Source organism: Curcuma longa, unplaced genomic scaffold (assembly GCF_044706935.1).
Source record: "Curcuma longa cultivar G26 ecotype Majalengka, Jawa Barat unplaced genomic scaffold, ITB_CL_G26_1.1 contig_8999, whole genome shotgun sequence".
NCBI classification, from domain to species: Eukaryota; Viridiplantae; Streptophyta; class Magnoliopsida; order Zingiberales; family Zingiberaceae; genus Curcuma; species Curcuma longa.
This window is the reverse complement of record NW_027435343.1, coordinates 1073-14808: the sequence shown is the minus strand read 5'-3', so window position 1 is coordinate 14808 and position 13736 is coordinate 1073. Positions and strand designations below refer to the sequence as shown.

Here is a 13736-nt window from a genome sequence, read left to right as displayed (position 1 = left end):
TCTTCCTAACTTTGAAATGTTGCATTCAAACGCACAACAATATCGTGACATCGCTACGAGCTCCAACGAGCATAGCATTTGGTAATGCTTATTTGTTGTTTTCATTCTTGTAATCGTTTCTTTAGCACTTAATTATTCTAAGGGTTGGTAAGCTTGTTACCGAACTCTATCTTTGTAAAAGAAACGGGTCTTCTTCTTGTTGAGAAGAATGTTAATAGTGGATTGCTTACTGAAGCGATCAAGGATCACGGACCTTGGAGTAGCATCCAAAAGCTGTGAACCAAGTAAAAATAAAAGTGTTTTTGTGCTTGTATTTCTGTTGCTCATCTCTATAATGAATTTTCAAAAACAAGTGAAAAAGTAATGTGTGTTATTCACCCCCTCTAGCGCTTTCTTGATCTTACATATTTTACTTAGCAACTCAAAACAAGATTGGGATTGTGTAGTAGATTTCATCTCACATATTATACCCCCCCCCCCCCTCTCGGTAAATTTCCAACAAGGAAATTTATCCCACGTAATTAATTTCCATAAAATCTGACGGGGTGGACCAATCACCTCCAAAATTAATTTGTTCAAAAAATTATATATTTGGATTACCAAAAATAACTTGAAATCATATAAGAATTGGATTCAATTAAAACTTGGAAACTTTCTACTTTTTCCTTGTTTGGATTGAATCGATCTAAAATCTAATTCTATCTTCTATACTCCATGAGTCAAGCAAAGTTGCTCCCTAAAATCTCATCCACTATTCTGAATTGTTTATCTTGCGTTGGCCCATGCAGGGGACCTTCCCATCGTTTTCCAAGTCACAATCAACGCCTTACAACCTTGACTAGAAAAGGTCAAAATCTATTCGTGTCACACTAAAGTCAAATTATTAATTATTAATACTAGTAGTCAGACTCCGTCAAATTTGCGCTGCTGAATTTGCAAAAATCCCCTTTTCCTTTTGTATATTTATATATTGTAGTTTTTTATTTCTAAAAATATGTATAAAAACCAGTATATTGCTATTTTAGAATTGTAATATATGAATATTTTGAATTTCAACATATAACTTGTACCACTTTACGAATAGTATAAAACCACAGGGCTTGAAAGTAAAAAATGTGAAGTTCTCTAATTTTAATAAATTTAAAGAGTATTTTTATTTTTCAAAAGAGAAATGATAGAGAGCAGGAAAACATGACATGAACCGTAGCATGATACATGTGACGGTCCACGTGTACCATACCACATGGACTGCCACGTGGATTTCCTGCAATTTCCCCCTCCCCCTCCTCCTCTCGCTCCCAAAATCCCGAAACCCTTTCCCTCCTTCGCCGAAAACGCGCCGCGCCCTCCTCCTCCGACGAACGCCTTTGCCTCTTCCTCCTCGCGCCGAAAGTCCTTCGCCCGCCGAACGAAATCCCCGCCGCCTCCGCTTCCCCGCCCGCCGCTGCGCTCCCTTCTCAATTCTCCCTCTGCTCTCTTCTCCTCTGATGGGGACGAGAAGCCTCCTGGCCTCTTTCTTCTCTCTGCTTCTCTTGCTGGCTTCTTGTGTCGTCGGGGAAAACCCTTACAGGTTCTTCACCTGGAATGTGACCTATGGCTATATCTGGCCTCTTGGTGTCAAGCAACAGGTGTGTTTCTTCTTCTTCTTCTTCTTCTTCTTCTTCTTCTTTTTTGAGTTAGAATTGATGGCCTGTTTCTTTTTGGCCAAGACAGGGGATTTTGATCAACGGCCGGTTCCTAGGGCCACTGATCGACGTCGTCACCAACGATAACATCATCATCAACGTCTTCAACAGCTTGCCTGACCCCTTCCTCATTTCATGGCGACTTTTGCTCCATTTCTGCTCCTCTTCCAGTTCCATCATCTGCTTGAAATTGACATATATGTAAACTTGTTTGGCAGGAATGGGATACAGCAGAGGAGAAACTCGTGGGAAGATGGCGTTTATGGCACCAACTGCCCGATCCCGCCCGGTGGCAACTTCACTTATGTGATGCAATTGAAGGACCAGATCGGTAGCTACTTCTACTTCCCCTCGCTGGCTTTCCACAAGGCCGCCGGCGGATTCGGCGGCATCAGGATTCTAAGCCGGCCATTGATTCCGGTCCCATTCTCTCCTCTTGCAGATGATTACACCCTTTTGATCGGCGACTGGTTCAAAGCTAACCACACTGTGAGCTCCAGCCTCTCCCTTATTTCTATCGAAGGATTCATCAAATCACCATGACTGATGCTTTCTAAACTGTTACAGGACCTGAGATACATGTTAGACATGGCAGAGATCTCCCTTTCCCCGACGGCCTCCTCCTCAATGGCCGAGGACAGTATGGAAACACTTTCACCGTCGAGCAAGGCAAAACATATCGTTTCCGGATATCGAACGTGGGACTGGCAACGTCACTGAATGTAAGAATTCAAGGACACACAATGTTGCTGGTGGAAGTGGAAGGATCACACACACTCCAAAACACTTACTCTTCCTTCGATCTCCACTTGGGCCAGTCCTGCTCGTTTCTGGTCACGGCCGGTCAGCCGCCGAAGGACTACCGGGAGGGCCAACTATTGAGATAGACTGGTCGCTCGTCTCCTCGTGGAGGGATGAGAATCTGATTCCGAGGAACGCCCTCCTCTACGGCCGGGCGTCGGGTCGTCGAACAAGGCCGCTCTGAAACCGTCCATGCAAGCTTTCAGATTTCGTCATCGTCACGAGAGGGTGACAAGCTTGAGGAGAGCTCAGTTCATGTCTCGCCATATGCTTCATCACATTTATTTGAAAACTTTTACTCTTTTTTTCTCTTCTATTTCTTCTACTCCATCGATCTTAGGCTGTCATTTCTTGCATGGTGTATCTCAAACGTTGTTTACTGGTTGTTGCATTGAGAATTTGGTTTGGCCATGAAGCATGGCCTGAGATTACAGCAGAAATGTGATATGAATGTTCAAAACTGTTTTTCATAATTAAATAAGAATATCTGTATGATCCAATTGGTGAGCATGGTCTATGAAATGTGTGTAAAACACAGTAAGAATGATGGATGAAATGGCTGATTTCTGTTCACAAGAGAGATGGATTATGAACCAGTTCAAGAAACATGAACAATGACAGGATGAACCATATTCTATCAACACCCCTCTTGAATCACAATGAAGACAATAACATATCAAGAAACTCCAATCTTCTATCCAGTGCTTAACTTTCATAGGTTTGTTGGTCCTGGCCAAACAAGTACTGAAAGGCTTTGTATAAATGCTCATCCCTTTCTAGTTTATGCCAGTGCATTGTAGTGGTGATGAATTCGATGTAGTCGATGCTCCCACTTCCATCGACATCAGCCTGAAAAGAGCCACAAGTAAAGTTCAAGAAAACTGAAAATGAACATGAAAAACCTAGTGTGAAAGATCCATCTTACAGCTTCCACAAGCTGCTTGATTTCAGCCTCTGATAGCTTTGAGCCAAGTCGTGCCAATCCTGTCTTTAGCTCTTCGTACGTGATCGTACCATTCTTGTCAGTGTCCATGTTGCTAAACATCTGCTTGAGTCCTTTGATTTCCTCCTCGGAAAGGTTTTCAGCAATCACCTATTATCAGATTCATCAAATATATCCTAACACTAAAATCTACTAGTGGCACAAGTATCTTGTTGTTTAAACAACCTTTAGTGCCATCTTCTTAAGTTTGTTCATTGCTTTGAATTGCTTCAGCCTTGTAAGCACAGCACTGTCTATAGGTTTATCAGATGCCTCTCCACCTTCTTTGAGCCATGGATGTTCTGAAAAATCAATCCCTTACACAATGCAAAGATTCTAGATGAAATCTGCACAAGAAATAAATGAAAATTTCCATGAAACACAGACGAAGGGCTTCTGATGCAGTAATTCTTTTCTTTGGATCCATGGTTAGCATCTTCACAATTAGATCCTTGGCACTGCTTGATATTGATGGCCAAGGACCACTTTCAAAGTCGATTTCCCCCTTCGAAATGGCATCAAATATCCCTCTTTCAGTTTCTAGGAATAGCAGAACAGAACAGCAAAAGGGAAGAACATGAACAACTGCATTGTGAAGCAACAAAGTAGAATTGACAGTTTTCAGATTTTACCAGCCCAAAAAGAAGGAACACCACTGAGAAGGATATATAAAATCACACCAGCGCTCCATACATCGTCAGCTCTCTCGTCGAGCTGCGAGATCGGCGGCGATGGGGCGGCGATGGGGGGCGACGAGAGGGAGAGGCGAACAGAGGGCGGCGGCGAGCAGAGGGAGAAGAGAGCAGAGCGCGGCGGCGGGCAGGGGGAGAAGGCGCGGCGGCGGGCAGGGGGAGAAGGGAGCGCGACGATCAGAGGAGAAGAGAGCAGAGGGAGAATTGAGAAGGGAGCGCAGCGGCGGGCGGGGAAGCGGAGGCGGCGGGGATTTCGTTCGGCGGGCGAAGGACTTTCGGCGCGAGGAGGAAGAGGCAAAGGCGTTCGTCGGAGGAGGAGGGAGCGGCGCGTTTTCGGCGAAGGAGGGAAAGGGTTTCGGCGAAGGAGGGAGGGTTTCGGGATTTTGGGAGCGAGAGGAGGAGGAGGGGGAAATTGCAGGAAATCCACGTGGCAGTCCACGTGGACATGGTACACGTGGACCGCCACATGTATCATGCTACGGTTCATGCTATGTTTTCCTGCTCTCTATCATTTCTCTTTTTGATTTTCGAGACAAAAAAGGGGTTATCTTTCTGAATTGTTTCATATTGTTCTTTTGTAAATGTTCAGGGAGGGATCTCATTTCACCCTGCAAATGCGAGGGATCTTCTAAGTTCGTACACCGAGAATGCCTGGACTACCATATGACTGTAAAGGCAAGTTAGAAAAGTATTAATCTTGCTTTAGTATAGATAGTCATAAATAAATGATTGAAATTAAAGATAATTAATTAGATGCTAAGCTATGATGTTATTTTCTCCTTTTTCTTTTTCCCAATGGCTCTAGTTAAACTATTGATTGAGTTTTGATACAGAGAATAATGATATCAAAATAAGTCAATCACTTGAATATATTGGAATTTCATACCGAGCTTTTGAAGGTTGATAATGAAAAAAAAAAGGTTTAAAAAAAAGGTGCTAAAAAGGCACTGGACATCCCATCTAAGTTTTCTTTCCCAATTATGCCACTTTACCCAATTGGTCTAAAAATTTTATTGAAAAATGCTACCACAACATGTAGATGACTGCTACATGATGCAATTCTAATCAAGTGTGAAAGAAAACTACATCATGTATAATCTTATAACTCCCTAAGTTCTAGGGGAAACAATGCAATGATTTACCAAATATCCAAGTCAGTTAACCTAAGCGTAGCAATTTTGATCAAAAGTTACTATATATTACACTAATTTTGACCAAAACTACTATAATATTATTGGACCGGCCAGATAAAAGAGTGGTAATTGGGGAAGAAAATGTATGGTGGAGTGTCTTTTGTTATTTTTTTTAACATAGGGCACTCTTTTGACAATAATAAAAAAAACACCCTTTTAATTATAATTATTACCCATGAAAAATTTTTCTCTAGCAGAAAATTTTTAGTTCTTGAGAATGCGAGAACACTTGAGGGGAGTGCCCATCACATAAATGTAGAAAATTTGAGTCATCACTCGCTATATCTTTATCCAGTCTGAATGAGAAAACTTTTAACTTTTTTTCCCCACTGATTGGCTTGTGCTGGAGTGGTTGGTTTGCGTTGGACTGATTGGTTTTCACAAACAAGAGAATATTGTCAGAGATTAAGTAATAACTAACTTTGTTTCCGAACAAGAGCATTTACTTGATGACTTGGACTGCAAGATATATATTTGAGGCAATCAACATAGTCATGCATATGCAGAGAATCAACATTCAGAGAGCATAGATGTTGACTATTTTGGGTATGAATCATCTTTTATATTTTGTGTTAAAGAAGTAGTCTAGGTGATTGATCATGAAGTGTCAAATTCAAGAAGATTAATTAATGAACCAAATCTTATCTGACAAGAACTTTCTTAGCGTTTTTTGTGTTTGCTTATGGTATAAATTTCTCTGCTTTATTTCTCCTTATGCAAGTTTGTTTTCAGTTTTATCTGAGTTCACCTTTCTCTTGTTCTCTAGGAAAGATTTGCATTTGCCAGTTGTACAAATTGCAAAGTTCCCCACTACCTAAGGGTACATGCTCATCCAGAAAGAAAAGGACGAATTCTGAAATTCCTCAAGTTTCGGAATATATTATGTGCATTTGCTGTGATTCAAATTGTAGGTTTGCTTTGACTTTGTCCTATTAAATATTAATTCATTAACATGCAGAAAATATTGTTTTTCGTTTGATTTTTTTCATACGACCAAACTGTGTTACTGCAGGCAATCTGTTCATTGGCAAGCATCTTGTATTCGGTTTGTGGAAATGGGATTTATTTTGGCAGCTTCAATTCCTTTTATGGTGGAGTTTTTGATACTACAACATTGAATGTCTATTATTCCCTTGGTATGTTCCTCTCTCCACTCTAATGCAATTGCAGAAACTGATGACTACGATGATCAAACCGTAATGATAGTTAATATAATCCAGTTTCGAATTTTCCATACTATCTACATTTTTATAGTTATGAAGAAACTTGAAACAATGACATTTTATTGCATTTATTTTTCACTCTTTACTTAAAACTACAACATGAGTTTAAACACAGCATAAGTGAATGTATTTATGTTGATTACATAGAAAAGTACAAGTAATTTTGTTCTTTAGAGGGATGATCTTTCTCTAGATGATATTCATATATCTACCATATGATTCTGTATTGGAATCTATTTGAGTCTTACTATTTGAACTTGTATTCACAGGGCTGCTGTTATGTTGTCTTCTTCTCGGATTGTCCGGATTCTTTATGGCTTGCTATAATCTAGGAAAGCTCATGGGCAAGGCTCAGTCATTTCAAGATTTATATATTCTTTGCAAAAGATCCTGGTAATAATCTTACCATTTTCGCTCTTAGTTTTCCAAATGCAGTCTTTCTTTTACTTTACCTCTTCATCCATACACATTTCTCTGTTCTTCTACGATTTACTATAATCACCATTACATTTGGCATATTCTGCAGGTGGAGCATATGTACCAAAGCATTTTACTATGGATTCATGGCAGAAGCTGATCAAGCTTGGCTAGAGTTGATGTCTATCATGGAGTTAGTTGTCATAGGCCTCGCCCCCTTTAGTGGCCTGTTATTTGCCATTGCCATTGCCTCAATTTTTGGCCAACAAATTTGGAAGTATCATTATTACATGTTTGGCAAACGATTGCTTACGAGAGTGAGTCTTCCTTTGCTAGCTAATTAGTTGGCTTGCCGCCTTAGAGCAACAAATAGTGTTCTATAGCTGAATGAATATCTCTATCCGAATGTAAAATGGGCTTCTATAGGTTTTGGAGAAACAAATAATAGTGTTTTGTGGCCAACTCTCTAGATCCTAAAAAGGCTATAAACTATGTTCTATAAAGATTGCAACTTTGTATTAATACAAAGGCAATCATGTGCAATCGACCATTCTCAAGTCATTTTAACATGTGTAATCGAACACAAAAATATCTTTTTGAAAATATTTTCTTGAATAATGAAGATCATCGGCCGTGTTTGATTAACCGCAGAAACATTTAACTGTAGTCCCACACGATCGGCTCCACGATTATCTGTCAAGAGGTAAATCGAAAAATTACAATTGATCACAACGCAAGAGGGTATTGTCTGGCTTTGTTAGGATTCGAATCCTTGTCATCTTCTGCAATTCTGCTGCGTCGTAACTAATTCAGTTATGATCCGGGGCCGTGATCTTGCTGCGTCGTAACCGCGGAAACATTTAACCGTTGCATCATAATCCTGGGGCTGTGATGAAACTTGAACCAGGATTTCATTGACGTATCAGCCCGGAACTCGATCTAAAACTAGGGTTTCGTCAGCCATTGCGATCAGAAGAACGAAGCTTGAAGACGATGCGGCTGCGAGCCGAAATAGACTTGGGCCGCTAATCGATTCCAGTAAACCGGTCCAATCAGTATTTGGGAAACCGGTTTATTTTGTTGTCTCGAATTAGGGCAACGCCGGAAAGGATCGTATATAAGGCATTGCGATTCTGTCCTACGAGCTGATTCCTCTGTTTTGCTTCCTGGTGCTCCTCTTGCTCGAGCTTGTTCGGCGACGATGGCGACGGCGGCGACGGAATCGGTGCAGTGCTTCGGCAGGAAGAAGACAGCCGTCGCGGTGGCGCACTGCAAGCGCGGACGCGGCCTGATCAAGGTGAACGGCGTCCCCATCGAGCTGGTGAAGCCGGAGATCCTCCGCCTTAAGGCCTTCGAGCCCATCCTCCTCGTCGGGCGGCAGAGGTTCGCGGGGGTCGACATCCGCATCCGCGTCAAGGGCGGCGGCAAGACTTCCCAGATCTACGCCATCCGCCAGAGCATCGCCAAGGCCCTCGTCGCCTACCACCAGAAGTACGTCGACGAGCAGTCCAAGCAGGAGATCAAGGACATACTGGTACGCTACGACCGGACCCTTCTCGTCGCCGACCCCGCCGATGCGAGCCCAAGAAGTTTGGTGGTCGTGGCGCTCGGGCTCGTTTCCAGAAGTCGTACCGGTAGATCCACAGGGTATGCAATTCTGAAACTTTCCTCTTTGCTTTCACTTGCTTCCATCTCTGGTTCACCTCGTGAACCGGTTCTTCCTTCCAAAGAGAATTAAAACCGAACCGGATAGATCTCGTCCATCGGAGACGACTTGATCTCATCCAACGGTTCTAATCTATTCTCTTCTATTCCTCTTTATTTATTTCGATCCAATGGATGCAACTTGATCTAATCCCACGGATACAAGTTGATCTCATCCATTAACTCATCCTACGGTTGAGAACCAATCTCATCCAACGGTCGAGATTCAATCTCATCCGACGGCTGAGAACTAATCTCATCCGATTGATTGCATCCTTTTGAAGATGACTTTAGGCTACAGCGGGGACCTCGAGGAGGTATTAGATCTGGCCTTCTGATGGGTTTCGGATCCCGTATTCAGCCCCGAATACACACCTACATCCATCAATAACGATCCATTCCACTAGAGGATCATTATTGCACTACCAATCTAATCCCCAAATTACATTTTGGGTTCCTTCTTATTATATTATGCATTGCTCCCCGTGTTTAAGATATCGTATGTCCGTCAATTATCTGAGTTCACTGACAACTCAATAATCGACATCTAGGACCTTGAATAGTACCACTCAACCTCATTGTCAGTCGGACCAAGTCCACTTGCAAGATTTTGACTTGACAATCCTTATGAGCTATCCAAGGGGACATCATCAACCCTACTGGGACACGGATTCCTTCTGTAATTAATGGCACACCGTATAGATAGCAACATCACCCAACTTACCGGGAATAATTGATCTGACGCAAAGATCTCACCCTTTGGTAAATCAAAGCAACAATTACTACCTATAGGTGCCCATTTATTACATCGGGATTAAGAGTGCATAATTCCTAATAACAGAGGTCTTGTTCAATTTGTGAGTCAGAGTAAATTGAACAACCTCAATGGTCCTACTCAATACACACAAAGTGTACTAGTGTAATTCTACAGTCAAGACAGACAGTATCCGAATTACACTACAACCGTTCTCGATGGGTTGTCCAACACCATCTTGGTTGTGAGCCTTATTTTATAATTCACAAGGAACCGATAATCATGGTCTTCTGTGTCTCACAGACACCAAGTTATCTACAATGTAAACTAAAAGGACTTTATTGCAAAATGCACTATTTGCAATCATTTGACCAAATCATGATTTCTTATTTCTTAAATGTTTACATATAAAAGACCTAGTCTTTTCACCTAACAGAAACTATCTCGATCATTAACTCTTTGAGCTAGATAAGCTTATATGCGACAAGACCTATAACTCTACTCTATCTTTACACTTTACATGGCCATGAACCTACAATGTGTAGATGATCATGGTGACAATATAAAAGACATTTTCCTAGAGCATTTCTGAAATCCCTTATAATTTTTAAAGTCACTTCCTGCTAATCATGTTATACTTGTTGGTACAATCATGCCTTAGAGGCTTACGTTAAGAGGGAGATTGTTGGTTTGAATGATTTTGAAGTTGTTGGTAAAAGGTTTAAGTTAGACTTAGTTTATGTTATTCTAATGAGTGTCAAGTTTGTTGTATGAGAACTTTAGAAATTGTTAGACTTGATAAAATCCATATGGGTCAAGTTGATTCGATACTTAAAGATGACAAAAGTTCAAGTGGGTTAGAGTAACTAGATGCTAGACAGATAAAGTCCAAGTGAGTCGAGGTAACTGGAGACTTAGCAGGGAAAAAGTCCATGAGGTGTTTGCTAAATGTGGAAGAAGTTCAATAGGTGTTGGTAGAAATCTAGGAAATCCTTGCCAGACAATGAAATTCTTAAGGAGTGAATTCTTGACAGATTGTTTGTGGAGCAAATAGCTATTAATTCGATAAGTGTTGAGGAATATATGTTTGTGAAAATGTTGGTTCGATGGCTCAAGGACCTGATCGAGTAAAATTGATTGGGGTCTATTTAATCGAATGTTTTAATATACTGTTAACCCATAAATTTTAAAAATTTAGATTTTCCCTCCCCTTTTCCTTTTCTCCAAGATTTCACAAACAAGGAAAGCCTTTCCCTTTCCATTTTGTCTAACTTTTTATCTCTAGCTCCTTTCTTTTCCTAATTATATCCCTTTCTCATATGACATAGAGGAAAATTCTTTCGCTGATCTTTGTTCCCCGCTTTGTCTCCACAAAGCCTAAAGGAAGGGGGAGGGGGAGTACGAGTAAATTGACTGGGGTCTATTTAATTGAATGTTTTAATATACTGTTAACCCATCAATTTTAAAAATTTAGATTTTCCCTCCCCTTTTCCTTTTCTCCAAGATTTCACAAACAAGGAAAGCCTTTCCCTTTCCATTTTGTGTAATTTTTTATCTCTAGCTCCTTTCTTTTCCTAATTATATCCCTTTCTCATATGACATAGAGGAAAATTCTTTCGCAGATCTTTGTTCCCCCGCTTTGTCTCCACAAAGCCTAAAGGAAGGGGGAGGGGGAGTATGAGAAGACTCTTCTCTTCTTCCATCCTCTTCCCTTTCCACTATTAGTCCCAAGTTTGATGGTGATATCCCTTATTGTTTTTGAAAAGCATCATTTCACACAGCTTTATCATTTGCACGAGTTCACATAATGAAAACCAAATTGCATATGCATTTCCAATATGCGTTTGTTTTGGCAACACTATCATAAAAGAAATTTCTAGATAGATACTAGTTGTTACTGATTTGATCAACCTAGGTTTAGTCAAATAAATATAAGAGCATATTGTTTATGGATCAATTAGGTTGCAATGTTAATTTTTCTTCTATAAGAATTTCTTAAGTTGATTAAATGCTTGTGTGTGCTATTGTAATGCTTGATATGTCAATTGGTAGATGTATTCTTGGTATAATTGATTTAGATTGATTAATTGCTTAGTTTATAGAAGTTATGTTTTAAAGATTGACAAAAGTGTAGAATTGAAGATAATTTAAATAGGAACAAACCAGTTAAATTTAGGCAAAAGTTGTTATATGGTACAAAGCTTAAATCAATTGACTAGTTATGATAATCTAGGAAGTAAGAATAGGGAGCGAGATATTAATTAGATTACAAAAACTAGAGAAAGAAAATATAGAGGCTTAAGTAATGTTAGAGACCTAAAAGAAAAAATAGAAAATTTAGAAAACATTCTATAGAAAATTTGGCTTTAAGGATTGAAAATTATAGTAATTTAGGAATTATATAGTATTAGATCAAGTAAGGTTTAAGATGCTTTAAAGAAAATAAAGAATAGGTAAAGTGTAGCTTTTAACAATATTTCTGCTTGTGAGACTTTAGAAGGTCATGGTATAATTTTATTAAGTTTTGAGTATTAAGATGATATCCAAAGAATGGCTAAAAAGTTTTTTCTACTGAAGTTGTTCTAATTTAGAGGTAACAATCAAGGTTTAAAATTTTGAGTCGTGCTGGAGTTTGATTTATGACTAGAACAATACAATTTTGATATTATATCGTACTGTGCCGATAGAGTTTTGTATTTTTCAAATATAACATATTAATTAAAAAATATTTTTATTAGTATTTGATTGCTATAGATGATTTTTCTTATAATTCGTCTCCCTTCATCCTTTTTCCTTAGTCTATGTAACAATCCTTAGTCTTTGTTATTTATTTTGTTAACGGAGGAAAAGAAACGACCGAAGAGAGCAAAGAATTACTGGAGGAAAAGGAATTAATTGTCAAAAAAATTAGAAGGGAAATTAACTGTCCTAAATCCTAAACTTCCCTATAAATATCTACAATGATAAAATAAAAGAAAAGAATCGAAACCTAGAAAAAAAAAAACTCAGGCCGCGTCTCGACGAGGCCATTGCTAGGTTGTGGCAACCTCATGGTGGCCTCCATGAGGTCGTTTCCGTCTCGTGGCTCCGCCAGTAGCGGTGCCAAAGGGTATGGGTGTCGGTCCCATGCTAGAATCGTAAAAATCATCCGTTTCGAGCTGCATGTCTTGGCACCCAAATCCTTGCTTTCAACTGAACCAGAGTCCAAATTCAAGCAGTGAATTAGAAAGTACAGAAATAAAGAGAACTACCTTCTCCAAGCATTTTTTGGCGCTCTTGTGATCACCCAATACATGATATGCATTTACAAGATTCATATTGTTATAGATCGGGGATCAGATCTTAGTGTTGTTAATAAGCACTTCTTTATGACAGTTGCAACCTTAGTTTGATGCAAAAAAGACCCTTCTCTTGCATTGATGCTTGGACCAAAAATGTTCAGGGATGTCCAAAGGGTTGGTGAGTGACTTTGAGATTGCGACTCAATGAAAATTGAAAAGCACTTTACACAGATAAAAAACATGGGCTAGATTACTAATTCAATATTAGTTTCCTATTTGACTAATGAACCATACATCCAGTTTCCTTTCTCCATCATTAAATTTCTCTCGACTATTGCATACTTTTAGCAATAAATTTCAAGTTGATTAATCAGATACTAGGAAGTAAAAAATAAAGAAGCTATATTATTGATTAATCAGATACAAGTTCAAGATGTTTCCTTCAACATAAAATATCTCATTATTATGGTGGAAAATCTGAAGATCATAATCAACTAAGATTCACATATCTTCATAGAGTGTTAAGCCTATAACCATATCCTACTTAAATTTAGAATTTTCATTGACACCAATAATGAAGAATAGTTGGCATATCATCCTCAATCTTAGACTATCCTACTACTCTTCCTTTGTTGTTGACAACTCTCTTATACACATCCATACAAGGTTCAAAATCTCGAGTTATGTCGAAGTTTCGGTCTTTTACTAGGACGATACTATTTTGGTATTGTGCCAATATTTCAATGCATGATTCCGGTAATGGAGTGGTGTTGAAGAAAAAATGAGATGAAGTATAGGAAGAAGACACTGTTGGTGCCGAATATGATTTTAAATCTTGTACCACACCACACAAAATAGTCGAAATATATTGTTTTGGTAAATTACCGAAATTCAATTTCACTCATAGATAGTGTCTCCTTCCTCCTCCAATCTCCAATTTGTCACCGACATCATGCATCAGAGCATTGACATGATATAGGAATAATATCTTTCTGGTCAAAGAT

The 13736-nt window shown here is 39.3% G+C and overlaps 2 protein-coding genes and 2 pseudogenes across 2 annotated transcripts; 3 read left to right on the top strand and 1 right to left on the bottom strand.

Annotated features, from left to right (window-relative positions):
• Window positions 1-1246: 1246 nt before the first annotated feature.
• Window positions 1247-2936, top strand: LOC141819576 (L-ascorbate oxidase homolog; annotated as a pseudogene).
• Window positions 2937-3025: 89 nt separating this feature from the next.
• On the bottom strand, window positions 3026-4291 carry LOC141819572 (calcium-dependent protein kinase 2-like). The gene is made up of 5 exons (XM_074706829.1): window positions 4149-4291; window positions 3856-4053; window positions 3655-3770; window positions 3412-3579; window positions 3026-3335 (listed from the first exon to the last, which is right to left on the bottom strand). The coding sequence occupies exons 2-5, from the start codon at window positions 3902-3904 to the stop codon at window positions 3192-3194; spliced, it is 477 nt and encodes a 158-aa protein (XP_074562930.1). The 5' UTR covers window positions 3905-4053; window positions 4149-4291; the 3' UTR covers window positions 3026-3191.
• A 463-nt stretch (window positions 4292-4754) lies between these two features.
• LOC141819577 (uncharacterized) lies at window positions 4755-7562 on the top strand. Its single transcript, XM_074706833.1, has 5 exons — window positions 4755-4835; window positions 6120-6260; window positions 6366-6489; window positions 6846-6969; window positions 7103-7562. Exons 1-5 carry the CDS (start codon window positions 4824-4826, stop codon window positions 7335-7337), a joined length of 636 nt encoding a protein of 211 aa, XP_074562934.1. The 5' UTR covers window positions 4755-4823; the 3' UTR covers window positions 7338-7562.
• Window positions 7563-8151: 589 nt separating this feature from the next.
• LOC141819575 (small ribosomal subunit protein uS9-like) lies at window positions 8152-8675 on the top strand (annotated as a pseudogene).
• The last annotated feature ends 5061 nt before the right edge of the window (window positions 8676-13736 follow it).

Coding starts and splice junctions, on each gene's coding strand:
- LOC141819572 (XM_074706829.1), bottom strand. CDS start 3,904: ATGCTAACCATGGATCCAAAGAAAAGAATTACTGCATCAGAAGCCCTT. Junction 3,771..3,855: donor TACTGCATCAGAAGCCCTTC/GTCTGTGTTTCA, acceptor TTGATTTTTCAG/AACATCCATGGCTCAAAGAA. Junction 3,580..3,654: donor TTAAGAAGATGGCACTAAAG/GTTGTTTAAACA, acceptor ATCTGATAATAG/GTGATTGCTGAAAACCTTTC.
- LOC141819577 (XM_074706833.1), top strand. Junction 6,261..6,365: donor CATTTGCTGTGATTCAAATT/GTAGGTTTGCTT, acceptor GTGTTACTGCAG/GCAATCTGTTCATTGGCAAG. Junction 6,490..6,845: donor GAATGTCTATTATTCCCTTG/GTATGTTCCTCT, acceptor TTGTATTCACAG/GGCTGCTGTTATGTTGTCTT.